Raw genomic sequence first — 23,600 nt, 5'->3', positions numbered from 1 at the left:
AAAAGAGACTAATATTGCAGATAGCAGACTGGTTCAGATTGCATGTACTGCTTACAATTGATAGAGACCTTGTGTCTACAAGTTTCTTGCCCAGCATTGATTGCAAGCTAAAAAGATAACAATGCTGTGGACCAGAAGGGGCCAGGCTGTAAGACTTTGGAATGCAAAGCATAAAGGGGCTAAAAGGCTCCCAGGGACTGGCGTTGGACCCAGAGGTTCTCAGAGAGATCGAAAGAGATAATGCCACTGGGATCAAAGGGGCAGATTTATGGACCTTTTTTCTCCAGGAGTGTGAAGAATGCACTGAGTTCAGAGGTTGTCACACTTGACTACACACACACACACACATACTAAATTAACAGAATAATGTGTTGTACCTTGACCATTGGTTAAGTGTCAGAGAAAGGGGAGGTGGACCATCTATACAGAAGGGTATTTAATGTCATGCAAACATTGTAATGATGAGTATTCTGTTTGTCCTGTACCTGGGACCAGACTCCCTGCATATTTCAATAAACCTGGCAACTGATTGAAGAAAAGGACTCTGTGCATTTTCTTGAATCTACTTAATCATCATCTTTTTTTGTAAGTTACTTCATGAGCAAATAACATCCCAGCATGCTTAGGGTCATGTATAAAAATGCTGGCCAGGCCTGGTTGCCTATAATTATGGCTAGCATGGCTACAAGAGAAGACCTCAGTGACTTTGAAAGAGGGATGATTGTTGGGGCGCGCTTGGCAGGCGCTTCAGTGACAAAGACAGCTCAATTTGCTGCTGTTTCATGAGCAACGGTGTCTAAGGTGATGTTGGCATGGAACTCTGATGGAAAGACATCATTGGCAAAGGGCAACAGCGGGTGGAAGCGCATACTCCAGGATTGTGATATCTGTGCATTAATTTAAAGTGCAAGGCAAAACAAATGAGAAACTGCAGATCAATTGACCTCAAATTTCAACCTGGGGCGTGAGCAGCCAGTTTCATAACAAACAGTCCGCCGAGAACTCCACAGAGCGGGATGCCATAGTCAGGTTGCAGTGCACAAACCTCTCATCACACGGAAGTTCAGTGGTGCATAGAGCATAGGCAATGGACTGCCGAGCAGTGGAGAAATGGGATATGGTCAGATGAATCATCCTTCACCATGTTTTCGACAAATGGACGAGTGCACGTGTGGCGTCAACCTAAAGAACTCTACAGCCCTGAGTGCTTGGTTCTGACAGTGAAGGGTTCTGGTGGTTCGGTAATGCTGTGGAGTGCATTTTCCTGCCATGATTTGGGTGCACTCATTCCCTTAAAAAGCAAGGTCAATGCTAATCACTACTTAATGGTTCTGAGTGATCATTTTCACCCCATGTTTCAGCACTTCTTTGCTGCTGGGGGAGGTGTCTTCCAGGATGACAATGCCCCCATCCACAGAGCATGTGTGGTCGCCCAATGGTTTGATGAGCATGACATTGATGTTATCCATATGTCATGGCCTTCTCTGTCACTAGATCTGAACCCAATCAAGCATTTATGGGATATTCTGGAGCGACATCTGAGACAGCGTTTTCCACCTCCATCGACCAGGCGTGAGTTGATTGACTTTCTCGTGGAAGAATGGTGCTGCATCCTTCCTGCAGAATTCCAGAGGCTGATAGACTCTACGCCACGGCGCACACAGGCCGTACTGGCCGCACGTGGTGGCCCAACGCACTATTAAGTGATTTTACATTGGTGTTTCCATTTATTTGTCCACTACCTGTACTTTAAGAATACCAGGGAAATCAAGAACAGTGTATTGCACTGGGTTTTTTCCCATATAATTACCAAGGTTACATTTCCGATACACAGAAGACATGAGTCAGGAACCTTACTTCATTTGGTTTTACCGTTGAATTGATGATTTGGTATTCTGGGTGAACTGGCTAGACTCTGCACCAGCAGCTGCTCCTCTTTCATCTTGTCAAACTAACCACACTTAGACAGATCAGACTTCACATCCTTTATTTGGTAATGCTTCATGGAAGTTACAAAAAATATTTCAGATATCATTTCAAAATTCATCTCCACAAACCATCTCACAACATACCTCTTTCTTTCTATGTGGCGTTTAATAAAAATATAAAACGTGCCATTGCCTTCAAGAAAATACATGAAGTCTTCACTCCATATTCTGACCCTGTCAGCATTCGCCTTTCCCAGGTCTGCCTTGAACTCTTACAAATCAACTCCACATATGCAACCTTGAACAACATGGGAAGCATTGCCAAATAACCACAACCCTCTTACACCAAGTGTACAAACTAGAAATACACAAACAAAAGTCTAAAGAATACAATCAGACAATACTTATAAAAAATAAGAAAGGAATATACCTTGTTTCATACGGATTACCCCGCGCCACACTGATCTCTTAATGCAAGTGACCTCGCTGTATTTACAAAGAGCAGAATGACACAAACATTCTATAATATGAGATTTAAAAAAGTACAAATAAAAAAATGACTTTTTGGCAATAATTTAGCAGTTACATTTCTGCTATGTAGGTTCTGTCTGTCTCATGTAAAACTGATTCATTATGGCATCAGACATTCTTTTTGATCACATTAAGGCCTTTTTGATGTAATTGGGCTGGAAACTGTGTCAACAGTGTGCCTGTATATTAGCGTGTGCTGTAAGACTCTTTATTTTGAAAGGGACAGCAGCTCACTGTTGCAGACAGACACAGCCTTCTGGAATAACCCGCTTCAGTTATCAGGAGTTAAACAAGGTACAAAGGCAGAACACAGCCAGTGCCTGACAAAACAGTGTGGGGCTTTTCACTTTTATTAACATTCATGGGCCACAATATTCAGAAGAGTAACTCCTTCCACTTCAGCTTATTCTAATATTAAGTAAATATCCTTTTCCAAAATTCCCATCTCTCCCCCCCCCCCCCCCCCCCCCCCCCCCATATTTGACAAATGTACAATATAATGCCACGTCTCCATCTGATTTTAGACCAGTCCTGTTCATTTCCATTGGCAGCAGACAGACCGAGACCACCCCAGTGAGGATGGCAGACTGTGCATTTACTTCAGGACTGTTAGCCTGCACACACAATGACCCTCTTCCTCCCTGTGCAGGCTAACAGTCCTGAAATAAATGCACACACACAATGCATAATGCCAGGGCCTGCACACGGACTGGCTTTTGATCCCGGTTGCTCTTCTGATTGTCCTAAACATTCTGTTGGTCATCAACAGGACTTGTAAACATTCTACAAATCTATCCTAAATAAATAGTTTTTCTGTTGTTTATCTCATTGATTGAACAGTAGTACTAAATTGAAGCCAAAACTTGGCTATGCACCTTCTCTGACAACATGATTGATCCCATGATGCACCACCTGACAGTATTCTTAATCACCCTGAATTTGACAGCTTTCTTTGAGAGGGGAGTCAGGTCAGCCACCCACAGGAGGACAGTAGCAAGAAAGAAAACCAAGAGTTTTCCAGCAGGATTGCAATGACAGCTTTCTGGTCAAGTACCTCCATCTACCACGAAACGTTACACAGGACTAGACACAGATATTCAGACAGAACTGGCTGTTACAGTACTATAGTCACGAAACTGCTGGCTTCATCACGAGAAATAAAAAGTGCTTCTCCAAACTGCTCCTTCCCAATGCCCCACCCTCTGCAGAATTCCAATACTGTACATGTTGAAGACGTGACGCACACGACAGTGTTTCTGTTTGCTTGCCCCCCCCACCCCCCCCAGCCCTCCCCTGCACTCAGACGTTGCTCTCCAGAGGTTTGCTGTGTTGATCTGTTTGTTCCATCTGTTCACAGTCTACACTCATCTCGCTGGTGTCCATGCTGTAGTCTGACTCACTACCCGAGTGGTCCATTTGGTCAGACTTTGTTATTTCCTGTGATGTGTTGCTGCTGTTGCTTCCCCCGGGCGAGAGGAGGGGCTGTGGGTCCGGGTACCTGCCCCTAACAGAGTCCCGGAGAGGCTGTGCATCTGGGTACCTGCTACCCACAGAGTCCCGGAGAGGCTGTGCGTCTGGGGACCGCCCCGCCACAGAGTCCACGCAGGCCTGCAGCACCGCGTCCTTGGCCTGCCGGATACAGTTGAGCCACTGCTGCTTGTTGAAGCTGTCGTTGGCCTGGAGCAGATGGGCTTGCAGCTGGGAGCCGCTCCTGTAGGTCACCCGGAGGAAGTTTTTGGCTGCAAAAAATATACATAAAAATGTTGAGGCTGCAGTTCAAAATCTACTTTCTTTCTACTTATCTGAAAACAACTTAAGGGGCTCGGACTGTCACACACCTGCGATATGTACAGGCAATACACTTCAGTAGCAAATGCTGTGTTCTTGTAAGGTCTGCTTTAGAAAACATTGAAGACAGTACAGTATAGACATTGTACCTTATGTACAATATAACCTGTTATATCCTTATTTGTGAGTGGTGCACTGCTTCTGAAACTGAAAATGCAGTCAAATACTCTCAAGCTGCTACAAATTTCTGACATCTCCTGTGAATTCTTTATGATTTTAGATTATACCAATGAATTAATACTACATGGTTGTAAAAACCTAACCCTATTAACAGGGCAATGTGAAGTTGCCATTCTTACTGTGACACAGCATGACAGAGATGGTTGTGTTTAGCATGGCAGTGCAGAGGTTGAGAGATGGTTCTGTAGAGATGGTTGTGTTTAGCATGGCAGTGCAGAGGTTGAGAGATGGTTCTGTAGAGATGGTTGTGTTTAGCATGGCAGTGCAGAGGTTGAGAGATGGTTCTGTAGAGATGGTTGTGTTTAGCATGGCAGTGCAGAGGTTGAGAGATGGTTGTGTTTAGCATGGCAGTGCAGAGGTTGAGAGATAGTTGTGTTTAGCATGGCAGTACAGTGGTTGAGAGATGGTTGTGTTTAGCATGGCAGTACAGAGGTTGAGAGATGGTTGTGTTTAGCATGGCAGTGCAGAGGTTGAGAGATGGTTCTGTAGAGATGGTTGTGTTTAGCATGGCAGTGCAGAGGTTGAGAGATGGTTCTGTAGAGATGGTTGTGTTTAGCATGGCAGTGCAGAGGTTGAGAGATGGTTGTGTTTAGCATGGCAGTGCAGAGGTTGAGAGATAGTTGTGTTTAGCATGGCAGTACAGTGGTTGAGAGATGGTTGTGTTTAGCATGGCAGTACAGAGGTTGAGAGATGGTTGTGTTTAGCATGGCAGTGCAGAGGTTGAGAGATGGTTGTGTTTAGCATGGCAGTGCAGAGGTTGAGAGATAGTTGTGTCTAGCATGGCAGTGCAGAGGTTGAGAGATGGTTGTGTTTAGCATGGCAGTACAGAGGTTGAGAGATGGTTGTGTTTAGCATGGCAGTACAGTGGTTGAGAGATGGTTGTGTTTAGCATGGCAGTGCAGAGGTTGAGAGATGGTTGTGTTTAGCATGGCAGTGCAGAGGTTGAGAGATGGTTCTGTAGAGATGGCTGTGTTTAGCATGGCAGTGCAGAGGTTGAGAGATGGTTGTGTTTAGCATGGCAGTGCAGAGGTTGAGAGATGGTTCTGTAGAGATGTTTCTGTTTAGCATGGCATTGCAGAAGTGGATTCTGACGGGATGACAATGGTTTGTCATCCTGCTACTTACTGCTACTTACTTCTCTCATTGTTGCTGAAGGCCCCGCGGATTGATCCCCCCAGGCGGATCTCTCCGTCTTGCAGGTCCTCCCATGCTAGATCCTTCACAGGGATGGGCTGCCGGTAGAGCTGGAAACAGAGCTGCTCGTTCAGGGTGACTGCTCGTGTGAGGACCAGGACATCTTGGAACAGGAACACGTGGAGTTTCTGATGAAGAAAAGAAAAAAAAGAAATAAGGACTTTAATTTTGCAAGCAACAGATCAAGCAAAAAACAAATATATATATATATATATATATATATATATATATATATATATATATATATATATATATATATATATATCTGGGGAAAGATTATAGAGGGTAGATATATAGGACCATGAATAATGTGTAGCTTGTACCCTCTATAACAAATACAGAGGAAAATATGTAGTCCTATCAGTTTTAAAGTAGGTAGCAGGACTACATTTCCCAGAAAGCCCAGAGGCTGGTTAACATGGCTAACCAGAAAGAAACACAGAGTTTCTTAATGCGGTGCTCCTGTCAATAATTAAGAACACAGGTGTATATAAATAGGGCAAGGTGGCTGTAGTCTGGTTGTCTGTGGGAAGGCTATGTCCTGTGTATAGACCTGCAGAAACCCCCAAGAAAAAGGTATATTGAAACTGTTGGATTTGTGTGTTACACTGTTTTGTATTTCAGGAAATGGCTTAGCCATCTGATATTTAGTTAAAAGAAAACAAGTTTAGTTAGCACTCCAGAATGGAGTTAGGATTCTTTGTTTTGTGTTACTGTGGTGTTCCCCTGTAAAAAGGACACTGTGACAATGAATATACACTGCCTTGTTTAAATATATTTGTTATTGTGAGCTAGGTTTATTTGTACCAGAAGGCAGTGGAACAGATCCTGAAAGTGACAAAGCTTGTCACAATATATCTACATATCTATATCTACAGCAGACTCTCAGCTATCTGACTCCACTGATGCCACACAATGTTTGTTCAGGTGATCAAGGTCACACTGAAGATGCTGTAGAGAAATGTGTTACTTACCAGCAATTTAAACAGTGTGGGCACATAAAACTAAACACATCCTTCTAAAAACAAGAACCAGGGGGCAGTTATAAAAGCAATCTTCAAAGAAACCTGATCAAAGCATGCCCCCGCCCCCAAACCCCCCGTCCCGTCCCGTCTAGTTCTTCATTATCCTCAGTTCACTGAAGGTCATACCCAGGGACGATGACAGAGTTCTTTGATGTGGCCAAGTGAACAGCATCAGACCTAAAGCTGCTACATGAAAGAGGGGCTGTTTGAAGAGCAAAACTGCGGGGGGGCTTTTCATCATCCCTCACCCCATCCCCGGCCAATGGGATCTCTTCAAACTGTGACACAGGAGCAGCTTCCATCACTGACGTCACTGAATCAAGACCCTGTGTTCAGAACCAGCTTCCATCACTGACGTCACTGAATCAAGACCCTGTGTTCAGAACCAGCTTCCATCACTGATGTCACTGAATCAAGACCCTGTGTTCAGAACCAGCTTCCATCGCTGACATCACTGAATCAAGACCCTGTGTTCAGAACCAGCTTCAATCGCTCACATCACTGAATCAAGACCCTGTGCTCAGAACCAGCTTCCATCGTTGACGTCACTGAATCAAGACCCTGTGTTCAGAACCAGCTTCCATCGCTGACATCACTGAATCAAGACCCTGTGTTCAGCACAGAACCTGCTTCCATCGCTCACATCACTGAATCAAGACCCTGTGTTCAGAACCAGCTTCCATTGCTGACATCACTGAATCAAGACTCTGTGTTCAGTACAGAACCTGCTTCCATCGCTCACATCACTGAATCAAGACCCTGTGTTCAGAACCAGCTTCCATTGCTGACATCACTGAATCAAGACCCTGTGTTCAGCACAGAACCTGCTTCCATCGCTCACTTCACTGAATCAAGACCCTGTGTTCAGAACCAGCTTCCATCGCTCACATCACTGAATTAAGACCCTGTGTTCAGAACCAGCTTCCATTGCTGACATCACTGAATCAAGACCCTGTGTTCAGCTCTGTCATCACTTTTACAGGTATTTTCTTTCCCCATGCAGGTTTTATTTTTATGTATTGAAGAAGGCTGTGGACCCATGTGGATATATAAGCTCTCTATTTGGAAACAAACCCCTTTTTTCATTTCTGTTTTTCCAGTACGCAATTTAAAACATTCTGCTGTCTTTCATAACTTTAAACAGCCATTCAATCACAGGATATTCAGTAATTCTAAAATAGACTTTGTGTGGGTTCTAAAACCCTCTTTCCCAGCCTGCCTTTGACTCCTACTATTAAAAAGCCAACTGACACGACTAGAAGCCAGGCTCCTCACTGCTAGATGGATTGCATGTCCCTTTTGAACCTGCGATCATGAAGATGTAGTTGACCTCGGGAAGAACAAATTGTTCAAAGGATTTACAAGAGGAAGTGAATGAAAGGCTTGTTCTGTTTTACAATCAAGATATCTCTCAGCATGTTGTGTGGTGCTTTAAAACCCAAGAATCTGACATTATTTCAGAAGGATGTGTGAGTGTGATGAATCTGACATTATTTCAGAAGGATGCTATGAGTGATGAATCTGACATTATTTCAGAAGGATGCTGTGAGTGTGATGAATCTGACATTATTTCAGAAGGTTGCTGTGAGTGTGATGAATCTGACATTATTTCAGAAGGATGTGTGAGTGTGATGAATCTGACATTATTTCAGAAGGATGCTGGGAGTGTCCTTGATGGCGAGACACTTACTGCTCCTCTGTTGTTCTTCAGCTCCCCGTGGCAGCTCAGCACCCTGGAGTTCTCAATGAGAAGGTCCCTCTGGTTGTCCTCCAGGTAAACCAGCCTCTCCTTGTAATACTGGCACTCCGACTCCCCCGTCTTCACGTTGATCTCCGCCACGATTCCCTGAATGATGTTGATCTGAGGAGGAATTCAAAACAGGACTGTCAGACGTGGCTAACAGAACAGAACAGATCTTCAGTACTGCTGTTTTTAAAACGCTCGCAACCTCCACACTGTACAGCAGAGGGCACACATCTGGTCCTGGAGGCCCTGAGTCTTTTATCTCATCATTACATGATGAACGCATGAAGACTTGGAAGGAGATGTTTCCGTCTCATAAAGCTGCTAGCAATCCTTGCAGCTTCCCCTTAGCAGCCCTCACAGGGCTCAGTAAAACAGATCCAGTTGCAAGACAAATAGCCTGCAATGAAATCCTCTTTAGCCAAGCCGGGGTAATGTGATTAAGGTTCTCGGATGCCAAACAAGTGTCTTTCTATTGTGATCTATTAACTCAAACCCCAGACAGAAAGCGCGGCACACAGCTTTGATAGTTATATCTGCCACTGTCAGGGAGAGAGCTCAATGACGTATCTGTATCAGCTGTTGTTTTAGTTACAAAGTGACCTGTATAGCCATACATTAAATGGAATTGGAGTTAGTGTACCCCAAATCCAAACATTACATTAAAACAAAGCTCTCAGACAGCAGGATGAAGACAGCCAGCTGCCTCAATAAAGATGCCTTCATCTTCTCTGTAACAGTTCGTGACTTTGTAAATCCAGAAAATCAGTGAAAGGGGACTTGTAAGGTTCAAAGAATAATAACACTATTTAACACAATTTTTGTTCCTGGGTAGTAAGTGTTATTTCCTAATTGCTTATGCCTCAAAAGTATAGAAAATGGCTATTATTCCCCACAAACTTTGCAAATGTGTGTCTTTTCGTTCACATAAAGTCAGAAAAAAACAACACATGAATCCAAATTAACATGTATTTATACTAAAGTAATACAAAGTTGACTACAAAAGATTTAGAAGTGAGTAGTTTTTCGAGATTTACAATTATACTGTATTTACTTTAGTATAAATACATGTTAATCTGGATTCATATGTTGTTTTTTTCTGACTTTATGTGAACGAAAAGACACACATTTTCCCATTTTCCCATTGGAAATAGTGATATTTTGAAATATCACTGTCCTGGTCACAAAAGCAAAGTTTGTGGGGAATAATAGCCCTGTTCTATACTTTTGAGGCATAAGCAATTAGGAAATAACACTTACTACCCAGGAACAAAAAAAAATAATAATTTGTTACGCAGTGTAATCAATCAATTAAAAAGCTGCGATCTTTACTTTATTCAGAATGTCCTGCAGATTCCAAGACATTGTGAATGAAGCAAAGGCAAAGGCATAGCTTCAAAAAGGAATCAAACAATTGTAGCAAGGAATTAATTATCACTCACAACAGGACCTGCACGGCTGCTTCCTGTAAGTAAGCTGTTTCTTGATAGTTGTACACAGTTATTGAAATGGTTTTATTTTTCTCATATTTGTCTGTGTGCATGCTTCAGAAAAGGACCTTTTGTGTAAAATGTAACAACAACCTTTCTAAAGTTTACTAAAGCATCGGTAAGCATTGTAAAGAACAGACAGGTGTGGTGAAGCATGGACAACTATGCCTAGCATAACCATGGGAAAAGCACAAGAGAGATTGTGATCCCTTCATCATATTATTGTTTTAACTGTATACAACTAGCAAAGAGACTTCAGGGCTGCATCTAAGCTGCTTATTTGTACAGTTTTATCAGAAGATTGGGCTATGCGCTCTCTTGACGCTGGGAGGCCCTGCTCTCAGTCAGCCTCCCTGCTTTCACACTCTGGAAGAGGGAGCCTCACCGCCTCGTCCAGGTGCTGTTGGTCTGTGTGCTCGTTGGCTGTGTGCTTCAGGATCTCTCGGAGCAGCAGTGGGTACTTCACCAGCCGGCTGCGCGGGGTGTCCAGGAAGTTCCAGAGGTCCAGCTTGCGGCTGAAGGGCGACTCAAGGCAGCGCTGCAGGAAGTCGTGCACGCGGTGGTCCTGCTTCTTGTGGTCCAGCAGAGCCTTGGCCGCCACCTGGTTACTGCAGTATCTGACGTAGGAGTTCAGACAGGGCAGCTGGAGAAGCAGAATGAAAACAGGGTACTGTCAATACAGGGTGTTGGGGGGGGTGGCACAGTGGTGCTGTTAATTAAAAGGCAAGAAATGTAAAGAAATATAAATACGGAGTCATTCTGCAGTCAGCCGGGACTAAGCAGCAGATACTGAGAAAGGGTATTGATGACAGAGCACTGGACTTGGTAGACAGAGATTAGTACAATTTCCTACATGGCCCATTTCCATAAAGTTGCATTAACTAGAATGTACACGATGCACAAGGCAGCTCTGTCTCAGAGCACTAACAGTTTAGTTGCGACAAGAACAGACAACATGCTGAATAAACCCTGAAACCTTTAGTATCCCAGCAAGAGCAATGCTGCTGTGGCTTCACAAGCTTATCTGTGAGGGCTGTGTATTGCACTAGGCCCTGGTGGGATCACTTTGCAATGAGCTGTTACAGCAGCTGACTAACAATGAATGGAGGCTGCAGCTGAAACAAACCGAAATTGCATCCACTTTGGGCCAAAGTGAGAGTTTAACGATCTGGAGCAAATCATGTGGCAACACAGCTCACGATAACAAATATATTTAAATGAGGCAGTGCGTGTATATTTATTGTCACAGTGTCCTCTCTCTCTCTCTCTCTCTCTCTCTCTCTCTCTCTCTCTCTCTCTCTCTCTCTCTCTCTCCAATCCCCAAGTAACTCTATAAGCATGCTTGTATATTTACTGAAATGTGAACGCGTGGTTTCATGTTTTCATGTTGTGTAAGTAACCCTCTTCTGACACCTCCCACGCTGGTTCATATTAAACCCTTAATCAACATGACTTCATCTCAACAGACAATTCTTCCAAAGTGTCATCGAACACCAAACCAAAGGCTCATCACTGAACAGTGTAATAGCCTGTCTAAACAAGGTGCTAGCACACTAGAAATCAGTAACTTCAACCAGATTTAGCAAGCATGTTTAAAAATAAGTTAAAGTTTATCCAAAGCACTGTGATTCAGTTCCCCATAGTAAACAATTGTGAGAAGCTGCATTACTCATCTCTCTGATGGCATTAATGAGTAACAGTAAACACTCCACAAGAACATCCTACCACCAACTTCCAAAATCTACTTTAAACAGGGAAGCAGGACAGGCAAACTGCATCCACAAACACATGAGCGCTTGGACAAGCAAACTGTACCCCACAAACACAGGAGCACTCCGACAAGCAAACTGCACCCACATACACAGGAGCACTCCGACAAGCAAACTGCACCCACATACACAGGAGCACTCCGACAAGCAAACTGCACCCCACAAACACAGGAGCACTCCGACAAGCAAACTGCACCCACATACACAGGAGCACTCCGACAAGCAAACTGCACCCACAAACACAGGAGCACTCCGACAAGCAAACTGCACCCCACAAACACAGGAGCACTCCGACAAGCAAACTGCACCCACATACACAAGAGCACTCCGACAAGCAAACTGCACCCCACAAACACATGAGCGCTTGGACAAGCAAACTGTACCCCACAAACACAGGAGCGCTCCGACAAGCAAGCTGCACCCACATACACAGGAGCACTCCGACAAGCAAACTGCACCCACAAACACAGGAGCACTCCGACAAGCAAACTGCACCCCACAAACACAGGAGCACTCCGACAAGCAAACTGCACCCACATACACAGGAGCACTCCGACAAGCAAACTGCACCCCACAAACACAGGAGCGCTCCGACAAGCAAACTGCATCCACAAACACATGAGCGCTTGGACAAGCAAACTGTACCCCACAAACACAGGAGCACTCCGACAAGCAAACTGCACCCACATACACAGGAGCACTCCGACAAGCAAACTGCACCCACATACACAGGAGCACTCCGACAAGCAAACTGCACCCCACAAACACAGGAGCACTCCGACAAGCAAACTGCACCCCACAAACACAGGAGCGCTCCGACAAGCAAACTGCGAGGGCCGCTACCTTCAGCACTTCATAGAGTCCAAGAAGAAACTAGACCTACAACGTATCTGCTTTATCAGGAGTGCACCAGTAAACTGCTTCTGGCAGTCATAACAATATAAAAAACAACACACACAAAAGAAAACATTGCTTCAACAAGTACAGCATTAACCACTATTGCATTATTACAATACCATCATTAAAATACGTATTTTCATTGAGTTATTAAGTAGGACGTGCACTAAACTGTACATGTGGTCTATGCAATTCTAAAACAGTGTTGGCTTAAGTGTACCAAGCCTAGTTCAAACAATAAAAGACTCCTGTTTCTGTCTGTAACAAAAACACCAGGAGGTTCCTTTTTTTATGATTTAAATGGCATCTGTACTTAGCCCTGCCACCTTTGCTATCAACTGCTGTGAGCATGCAGATCGCAAGGTTCTGTGCTCTGAAAATACTGGATGCTGTATTTTCAGAAGTCTGTACAACATTTAAACACTTTCCCAAAGGTGATATTAACATGGCTGGCAATAGCTTGTTTGATACATGCGGTTGCTATTAACTAGAGTGTAAACAATGGACACTGAAACTTATGGGAAGTGTTTTAAGAGTAACTTTTGGTGCCATTGAAAAGCTACAGTTGAAAAGGTCATTGAGGTTCCTCCAGTCATGTTAAACCCACAGAAAGGTCTCGTTCAAACTGACATGAATAGCGTCTATTGAGAACAAAAGAAGCAGGTATTACAGCAAGGCTGTGGCTGGACCTCTACAGTAAGATCAATTTCTTTTTGATCTGCACATGTAAAGAGGTCAATTACATCTTAAAACAGTCTCAACAAGCTGCTCTTTTTGTTCTTGCCGCAATGAGGCTAAACTAACCTCTGATGTAATGCAGAGGGGTCCTGTCACAGCTGCAGTGAAACAATTAACCCTGCACAGCCTCCCACTGGAGGGGAAACCATTGCTCCATTAGGGGCCATCCCACTGCAAGCCCCACCAGAGAGGATGCTGTTCAGTGAGGAACTGTGCAATCCAGACTTTAGAAAAACAGCTCAGCCCCTGAGTTATTGTTTGTTTGCTTTTCCTCTTCTGTTTCCTAAAGATGCAGGACCCCCCCCCCGTTTCCATTACTGAGAAACAAATCAGCCATTCCAAACACTCCCCCATTCCCACTACTGACAAACAAATGAGCCATTCCAAACACCCCCCGTTCCCACTACTGACAAACAAATGAGCCATTCCAAACACCCCCCGTTCCTATTACCGACAAACAAATGAGCCATTCCAAACACTCCCCATTCCCATTACTGACAAACAAATGAGCCATTCCAAACACCCCCATTCCCATTACTGACAAACAAATCAGCAACCACAAGGCCCTTAATCGAGTGCTTGTACTCCGCAGGGGTCCCTCCTTCCTCTGGGTGTCATTCAAACCAAACACGTGTTTGCTTATTTAAAAAGGGGTGGCAGAGGGGGAAGCTGAAGCACGTTGCAGATGGAATCTGTTGTGTGTTCTTCCCCATGCTGACCGTGCTTTCACTGGTGTTTCTTCTGCATTTAAGCTCATTTTATTAGTGCAGCAAGACCGCTGTCACTGAATTTATAATCTAATCTCACAGCTATTTATTCTCATTGTTTTGGTTTTATTCTTTAGAAGACTTTAGAATTACAGTTACAGAAATTCTAGAAAAAAATGAAACAGCTTCAACTCGTTCTAATTGACATACTTATTACTGATAACGATTTATCCAGAACTATAAGAAAACTACAAGAAAAGTCAGTTAGCAATAATAAGAGCTGCAGGAGTCATCTCTCTATACAGCAGCACACACACATAATCCAATCCACGGCAACACAGAGACATTTGACAAGCCTGACAGGAGTGCTGCATGAGGCTACGTTCTCACAAACCTCTTCTACCAAAAAGAGCTCACAAGCTGCCTGTTAACAGCCTTGTGTCAGTATGTAAATGAGAAAAGCAGTTGTGCTCTCCAGGTTAATTAAAAACGAAGCAGCAACGTGCACATTCCAGCACTAGCAGGGAAACTATTCCTCACACACCTAAACCTTCTCACACAACCGCGGGCGCAGACGGGGGATTTAAACTCCTTTCACAAAGAAGAACAGTCATCTAAACAGTGGAAGTATTCAGATCCATGAAATAGAGCCCCAGTCATCTCAAGCATTTGGGAGTGCCTAACATCTACCCCCACGCTGAAACATGGCACATTCCTGCAGCTCCGGGGCTGCATGCCTTGACGTGGCTGGACACAATTCCTGTCTTTCAATATTTCAAAGTCTTTTATTTATTTTTGTTCTAAACCTGTTCTGTCACTCTTCATTCATTACTGCAGTAAATCCTTCCAAGGGTTGTGATGTCATTCCACAGTGTATGGATTTATAGAGGGGGTTAGTTTGATTTGAGACATGCAGTTGCTTCACTGATATGTCTCACCACCACCAACCTAGACATATCTGACCTCCACTCACACACTGTTAATGTCAGTCATAAGTATCAATACTGTATTGAAAGCTTGGTAGGCAAAACACATGCAGGTGGTGCTGCTCGTTCACCCCCCTCTTGGGAGGATGGGCTGCTCGTTCACCCCCCTCTCCTGACCTTCCCTCGGGAGGCTGGGCTGCTCGTTCACCCCTCTCTCCTGCCCTTCCCTCGGCAGGCTGGGCTGCTCGTTCACCCCCCTCTCCTGCCCTTCCCTCGGGAGGCTGGGCTGCTCGTTCACCCCCCTCTCCTGCCCTTCCCTCGGGAGGCTGGGCTGCTCGTTCACCCCCCTCTCCTGCCCTTCCCTCGGGAGGCTGGGCTGCTCGTTCACCCCCCTCTCCTGCCCTTCCCTCGGGAGGCTGGGCTGCTCGTTCACCCCCCTCTCCTGCCCTTCCCTCGGGAGGCTGGGCTGCTCGTTCACCCCCCTCTCCTGCCCTTCCCTCGGGAGGCTGGGCAGCTCGTTCACCCCCCTCTCCTGCCCTTCCCTCGGGAGGCTGGGCTGCTCGTTCACCCCCCTCTCCTGCCCTTCCCTCGGGAGGCTGGACTGTTGTTCACCCCCCTCTCCTGCCCTTCACCTCGGGAGGCTGGGCTGTTGTTCACCCCCCTCCCCTGTCCTTCACCTCGGGAGACTGGGCTGCTCAAACGTCAGCCATTCTCATGCTCTGATTAATCCATTATAAAGCTGATTACTCAGGGGACTGTTGAGGGAAACGGATGCTTGGGTTGGAAACACTGATACCTATTTTAGGCTGTTTGCAATGATTTCAGAAATAACTAAAAATGTATTAAATGATTAGGATCAGAGCAACATTTCTACAGTAACCACTATCCGGATTACAAATCAGTGAAGAAGAGGGGCGTCTGTGAGGTCTGTTCAGCCATGCATGTTTACCACAGTAAAAGCACAGCACAGTGTAATACAGCACATTGGAAGCATGGTAAAGCACACAGAGATAGTACAGCATACTAAAAACATGGGAAACTATGGTAAACAATGGGGAATGCAAGGTGTAACCAAGGGAAAAGCTTGGAGTAATAACTGCAAAACTACCATGGGAAACTTCTATAAGGGGCGTTCTGAGGGTGCGCTCTTTGGAACTAGGGGACTCCAGTACAAAAAGTAAAAGAAAAGCACTGCATTAAAAGAAAAGTCAAAATCTCTACTATAACTAACAACAAGTGGAATGCAGTGTTGAAAGCAATTATCTGCTTTAGATTTAATTTCCCGAGCCAGCAATGAAGTAATTAGAAATGCCAGAACAGAGAAGGCGGCTCTGCTCTGGGTTCAATCTGACCAGACTGGTAGAAACACAAAGGAGCTTCCTTACCCAGCCTACCAGGATGTGGCCGACATGCTCCGTCGATCCGTCCGGCTTCCTGGCCTCTCGGAGACGGCTCAGAAGATCTGACCAAGACATAAACATGATGAGTGTTTGTCAGTCACAAGGAGGCCAATTTCCTTTGCAGGAAGCTTGCAAACATTTGCACAACTTTACAGCACTGGAAGAGACTTCACTGTTATGGTAGCTCTGAAAACAGGGCAACTTTGTGTTCGAGTAAAAAAAGAAGTTTCTCTACCTTCGTGCAGAGGGATGAGAGAGTCCAGAGTCCCAAATATCTGGTTGAGCTCCTGCTCTGTCATAATGGAAAGCTTCAGCATGGGGTCATGATAGGCCTGTGTACAAACAGAAGAGCCCTAATTCTCAACACTGCTCTTCACTTACTCAAGTGGACACATTGTAAATGAATACCGCTATCGAGTACGCTTCCCTCCATGCTTTAATTAGTCGGGACATGCATTTACCACAAAATGCTCCAATCAGACAATCAGTTTTTGCCAGTCACAACAATGCATGCTAAGTATTAGAAAATGTCATGCATCTAACAGCACTGAACTTAAAGAGAAACTCTGTTATGAAATTAGACAAACATTTCGACCGGAAGTGTGTCTGGCAACATCTTTTTGGCTTGACGAAGGAATAACAATTTGAAAGTTATTAATGTAGCAAGAAACGTTTCCAAACAACAGTTTAACTGCTCTGCTGCTTTTTATCCTGGGGTGAATTTGCATGGCTATTATGAAGCTTCCCTTGCTTTTCTCATACACATCTAATGCATTTACCATTGAACAGGGCTGTCTTTAGGTCTTTAGTCTTTCCCAGCGTGATTTATATTATTAACATTACTACAATGAAATGAGATCCATGAAGAGCTATTGAGATCCAGCACTGTTCAGACCATTCAAATCAAAGAGTTAAGAAAAGAGCACCAGGGAAAAGGAACTGTTTTCTAAACAAATGCAGAGGAGCCCTGCGTCTCTGAACTCTGCACACTGCTCAGCAGTGGGATAATAAGAGCCCTGTGTCTCTGAACTCTGCACACTGCTCAGCAGTGGGATAATAAGAGCCCTGTGTCTCTGAACTCTGAACACTGCTCAGCAGTGGGATAATAAGAGCCCTGTGTCTCTGAACTCTGCACACTGCTCAGCAGTGGGATAATAAGAGCCCTGTGTCTCTGAACTCTGCACACTGCTCAGCAGTGGGGTAATAAGAGTGCTGGTGGTTATCTGAGATTCTGTCAGAGACATGGCCCGCAGCCTGCACCTGGTTTCAAACCCCAACCCTCCAGCTATCTACTGGATGTGCTCATGACGCTCTCCACCCCCTCTGGGATGAATCTTGCACCTTTCTCTGTGTTATTGCCTCACCTTCTTGGCGAGCTTCAAGTCTTCAATTAGGTCTTGTTCTCCCTGGGATAGTTCAAAGATTGCCTACAGGAGACAACGTGACAACAACAAAAAAATTACATAAGAACAAATCTCCGAAGCACATCAGAGCAGCATGAACAAAACAAAACCTTGTTTTAAACTATAATCTATGCAACCTACCCTTTTAATATATACGCTGGCACAAAACATGATAGTTTCACTGTCCATAGTTTTATATACTTAGTCTAAAAAGCACTTTGTAGAAAAGCTAAGCAACTTCTTAAAGAAACATCTGATCAATATTTGGATTACGAAAAAAAAGTTTGTAAATACAATCTACATGCTGCTGCGAGAAACTAAACATGAAGTGGCCTAAAACTGGGTTAAAGGATGCACGGCCCTGACCAAAATAATGAGGGATCAATGAATTTCAGGGTTGTCTATATTAGCAATGGCTGCAAAGAAAGGACTAGAAGCAAGAAGACTAGAGCTGTCAACACTTAATGCAGAAGAAAGAGACACCTCAGAGTAATATACAGTCCAGCCCTCAGGATGTATAGTGACTGCATCATGTCCTTGCAGCCCTCGCTGCTTAGAATCAGTGTAATGGATTGTGATGAGACCAATAGGTTCCCCTGGCTGCACCATGCTGGCTTCTTACTGATATCTAAAACCCCAGACCAGATTTACAACAAACAGACACATGAGACAGGTAGATGAGACAACAAACAATTGATTTAACTTCTCAGTAAAGTAATTGAGCAGGTTAACCAGCTCTTCAACCAGCCCCAGTCTCCTAAACCAGCTGGAAACCAGTAAACCACCAGCTCTGACCAGCACACAGCAAGGGTGTTGACTGCTGGATTTTCCCTCAGGGCAGTCAGACTGCCTGGTCTTAACGAGGTACATGGCTACTACATCCAGTTGAACAGCTGTTTCAAATTGGCCACGCTGTCTCCCATTCTCTTTGATGTGACTGTCATACACTTGGTAAAATAATCACAGGGAGGGGATCAAATGGGCAGACAGATATGCATGATTAAAGCATCCAGGCTTTTTAATAACACAAACGAGATGGTATGTGAGACTCCCACAGATGAACAGATGTATAGAAATGTCATTATGATAGCTTTCTTTCCTTTGAAGAAATTGAGCCCTGCAAAGATTCTTAAATGCCTCTTGTGCAGTTCAGCTATAGTGGCTTCAGACATTGGAGAATGAAAGACTGGTTGTGAATGAGAAGGAGGCAGTGTGTGAATGTCATTTCTCTATTTTTATCATCAAATCACGTTCAGTGTTATTAAGTTTGCCTTATAAATTCCTGCAGAAATGTTCCGTCAATTTCATTTGGGATTGCATTGAAACCTAGAGATTATGAGCTCCCAGCCCTTATCACAACACCACCAGGCCGGCTCACCCTGCTGAACACTGTCCACTGAGACACCTCTCTGAGTGACCGACTGACCCTGCTGAACACTGTCCACTGAGACACCTCTCTGAGTGACCGATTGACCCTGCTGAACACTGTCCAGTGAGACACCTCTCTGAGTGACCGGCTCACCCTGCTGAACACTGTACACTGAGACACCTCTCTGAGTGACCGGCTCACCCTGCTGAACACTGTCCACTGAGACACCTCTCTGAGTGACCGGCTCACCCTGCTGAACACTGTCCACTGAGACACCTCTCTGAGTGACCGGCTCACCCTGCTGAACACTGTCCACTGAGACACCTCTCTGAGTGACCGACTCACCCTGTTATTCTGGAACACAAATTAACTCCTGTACATCCTGAGGAGGAAGGCAGCTCCTCTCCCAGCCAAAGGAACAAACACACAGAGGCTTCCAGACCCTTACCTCTTGCCGCTTGATCTCCTTGGCGGAGAGCATTTGGTTGACTCTCACGTCAAAGGTCTCACTCCACAGCTTGCTGTCTCTGCGCTTGGTGATCGCAGGGGGGGCATTGCGGGACCAGGGCCGCGGGGTGGGGATCTCAGAGCGGCTCTCGCTGCGGAAGCTGATGGACCGCTGGAAAAGAAGCAATGAAAAACAACAGCTGAGTGACCATCTCCTTGATTACCCCTACCACTACAAACACAGGAAACACTGAAGTCTGATCAAACTCAAAATAAACTGCATTCACCAGTCCAAACATTCCTCAACATGTTCTGTTTATCAATCAAATGTATTGTATATAGCGCCATTCATGCCGAGGCACCCCAACGCGCTTTAGAGTCACACAGTATACACTGCTGTTTAATAATGCACTGTTGCAGGATCTGCCTGCTTGGCAGCTTGAACTGTAAAGAAACCTCTCATGCAATAAGAGGATATACAGTATGTAGAAAAAGTGGAGTCCGCAGCTGAATGATAATAAGCTTTGTGCTTTACAATACTTCCATGTGCTTTACCATACCTCTCTGTGCTTTACAATGCTTTCCTATGCTTTACCAGACCTCTCTGTGCTTTACAATGCTTTCCTATGCTTTACCAGACCTCTCTGTGCTTTACAATGCTTTCCTATGCTTTACCAGACCTCTCTGTGCTTTACAATGCTTTCCTATGCTTTACCATACGTCTCTGTACTTTACAATGCTTTCCTATGCTTTACCATACCTCTCTGTGCTTTACAATGCTTCCCTGTGCTTTACCATACCTCTCTGTGCTTTACAATGCTTTCCTATGCTTTAACAGACCTCTCTGTGCTTCACAATGCTTTCCTATGCTTTACCATACCTCTCTGTGCTTTACAATGCTTCCCTGTGCTTTACCATACCTCTCTGTGCTTTACAATGCTTTCCTATGCTTTACCAGACCTCTCTGTGCTTCACAATGCTTTCCTATGCTTTACCATACCTCTCTGTGCTTTACAATGCTTCCCTGTGCTTTACCATACCTCTCTGTGCTTTACAATGCTTCTCTATGGTTTACCACACCTCTCTGTGCTTTACAATGCTTCCCTATGCTTTACCATACCTCTCTGTGCTTTACAATGCTTTCCTATACTTTGCCATACGTCTCTGTACTTTACAATATTTTCCTATGCTTTACCATACCTCTCTGTGCTTTACAATGCTTTTCCATGCTTTACCATAACTCTCTGTGCTTTACAATGCTTTCCTATACTTTACCATACCTCTCTGTGCTTTACAATGCGTTCCTCAGCCAGTTGATCGGAGCTGGCAGACTGTGTACGGGGACCTTGTGCCAGTACAGCTGACTTTGTGAGCTCAGCCAGACGAGGCAAGAAAACCCAGTCGTTCTGGCAGCGAGTCAGGGGTCCCTGCAAGTCTCTGCTGGATTCTCTTGCTGACTGAGTGTCACTCAGACCTGCCTAAACATGTCTGCAATAATCCTTTAACACAAAGAAGCTGCTTTGCATCAATTGTCAAAACAAATCGCCTGCAGTCAAGTTCATGTTTTATTTGAACGTATTTAACCTTTTCAGTGTTTTCAAGGATGCTAGATGAGCGAATGCACAGGAAGCCAGGCTGAAAATGGAACTCTGCAGCGCAGTTATTTTTAAACCTTTAAAAAATAAATTCCCACCCTAAAAGAAAATCATAAACCATGATGGTCTGTCAGGTAAAACAATAGCCTTTGTCAGTGACGCTGTGATGCCAGACGAAACTGGGATCAGTTGTAAACCACTTGAGTTTCAAAAATTGAGAAGGGTGGGGTTTTTGTTTTTCAATAGGGCTTTACTTATCAAAGTTAAAACTTTAATACAAGATTGCTGGTATGAAAATAAGCTTTCTTTCTTTTATGGGCTGGTATAAACTTCCAGGACGTGCAGTTTCTTTAATTGTAATAATAAAAAAGTATACTCAAGGGTGCTTAAAAATAGAAAACGATGGGCTGTGCGCCACAGCAAAGCAACCTATTTTTATTAAATGGCCTCTGGCACATGTGAGATTGTTTATGTCAGAGACAAAAGATAGCAAGAGTTATAGAGGGCTGCGTTAATCAGCTGCTCACAGCCACAACAACAATGCATGCGAACACAAGGCACTCTTCACTGGTAAATGAGCACGCACACAGCCTTACTGGTAACACCGTGGCATAGTAATCTCAAGGCTCAAATGTCTGTCTTTGGAAAATAAAACAGGAAAATAAAACAGGAGAGTGGGCCTCAATCCCAACACAACCACCTGTCTTGCAGGCGTCAGCAATTGCACGTTGCTTGCATAAGCTGCTGGAAACTACAGCTTCCAATCGCTACATCTCCTACAGTGATTAGGTGACTCAGCATGTTAAACAAGCCCAAAACAGTTCCTCATTGTAACCTGTTCCGTTTCTTTTAAAGAATCCTTACCTAAAAGAGACTACAAAATCAGATACATCATCTATACTAAGGTAACTTAAAAAGCACAATCATAAACTGTATAAGAACTAAGCCAAGTAGACAAATGTTACCTCTGAAGACTGCATCAGTTTCATATATATATATATATATATATATATATATATATATATATATATATTCCTATTGTTATATATATATATATTATATATACATATATATATATAGTCAATTCAATGCACATTTAAACATTAAGTCTGAGAATTGCAGAATTCATTAGCAGCTCAGGTCATTAATAAGAAGAGTAACAGAATCCCAGACACATTGGGCTTGAAGGAGTTGTACTATTAGCAATACAACAAATCTCTCAGAGGCTATTTTCCAAACAACAGAGAAGGTTATGGCTAACAAAGGTCCTTGGGGGAACAACCAGTAAGAAAATAAACAGGCTTTGGTCTCTGCTCTACAAGAACATATAGACAAAGCTGAATGTATCGCATTCATCAATTAAATGCTATACAGCTTTGGCTAGACTTAATATCAAAGGGACTTTTGTTCCGAGCCACCTCTGTAATTACGTAAATTAAAACAACAGCTGTCTAAATACAGTTGTAACACTAAGCAAGGCCAGTGTGGCTCTCTCACAGAGGAGTCTAGCTGCCACACTGCTCGTCAGTGGAGTGAAGCAGCCTCTATCTCTCTCTTCAGAGGCGGCACAAACCCTCCCTCACAGACAGCGCTGGAGATCAATAGGCCCAGGGGGATGCAGGATCTCTGGTGTAGTCACGCTATGGAACAAACCCACAGTGCAGGGAGCTGCCTCCCCTCCCCCAGGTACTGAACTGCAGAATAAAGTGAGAACAACAGCAGCAGCAGAACGCTGGAGACAGGCAGCTGAAAAGCACTGCCGCCAGCCTGTTCAATTCATTTACTCCTCTTTGAAAAAGTGTCTTTGCTTTAAGATAAGGGCCCCATGGTGTTTAAACACACAACTGCTTATACAAATATAATTTGGTAAAATATAGCATTATATTTAAAATATAAAATATAGGTTGCTCTAGGCAAAATCAATAATGCATTTAAAATATATACTCAACACAGAAGTGACCTGAGAAAAATGGTAAACATTTATTTTGGATATACTTATAAAAGGCTTCAATTAACAATGCATAAAGACTGTATACTTGCCTTACATGACCCAAACCCCTCAAAAAAACAAATACTATTTAAAAAAAAACAAAAAAAACTGTAATTAGCCAATACATGTGTCAAACTGTTCCCCTGCAAATGGTTAGGTCCTACGCAATTGCATTACTCCATTTCAGTCTTTTTGAAAGGGCAGCTAATACTCATGAAGTAAACATTGTAGCTGATGTGTGTTTCCTGGCAGCGCTATGTAATCTAATCCTCTTCTCTTCTGGGAACAGTCCTCTCCTCTCACCCCAGATCCCTGTTTGGCCTGTATATTCACACTGGGTTTTGCAGACAAACAAACAGGCAGACAGACAGGCAGACAGACAAACACTGGCACTGCAATGGCTCACGAGAGCCAGCACG

The 23,600-nt window shown here is 44.1% G+C and overlaps 1 protein-coding gene across 4 annotated transcripts in view; it reads right to left on the bottom strand.

Moving 5' to 3' along the window:
• Positions 1-1,970: 1,970 nt before the first annotated feature.
• The window catches only part of LOC121297954 (rho guanine nucleotide exchange factor 3-like), a 106,555-nt gene continuing 84,925 nt past the window's right edge, over positions 1,971-23,600 (bottom strand). For all 4 annotated transcript variants that reach the window (XM_041224586.1, XM_041224588.1, XM_041224587.1 and 1 more), the window contains 8 exons: positions 19,598-19,768; positions 17,742-17,804; positions 16,613-16,709; positions 16,363-16,439; positions 10,326-10,583; positions 8,397-8,567; positions 5,623-5,809; positions 1,971-4,198 (listed from right to left, as the gene is read on the bottom strand). In XM_041224586.1, the coding sequence (XP_041080520.1) occupies positions 3,759-4,198; positions 5,623-5,809; positions 8,397-8,567; positions 10,326-10,583; positions 16,363-16,439; positions 16,613-16,709; positions 17,742-17,804; positions 19,598-19,768 (1,464 nt within the window). In that variant the 3' untranslated portion in view covers positions 1,971-3,758. The remainder of the gene's footprint in view (positions 4,199-5,622; positions 5,810-8,396; positions 8,568-10,325; positions 10,584-16,362; positions 16,440-16,612; positions 16,710-17,741; positions 17,805-19,597; positions 19,769-23,600) is intronic.

Source organism: Polyodon spathula, chromosome 23 (genome assembly GCF_017654505.1).
Source record: "Polyodon spathula isolate WHYD16114869_AA chromosome 23, ASM1765450v1, whole genome shotgun sequence".
Classification (NCBI taxonomy): Eukaryota; Metazoa; Chordata; class Actinopteri; order Acipenseriformes; family Polyodontidae; genus Polyodon; species Polyodon spathula.
The sequence above is the reverse complement of the archived record's forward strand: the minus strand, read 5'-3'. Positions and strand labels throughout refer to the sequence as shown.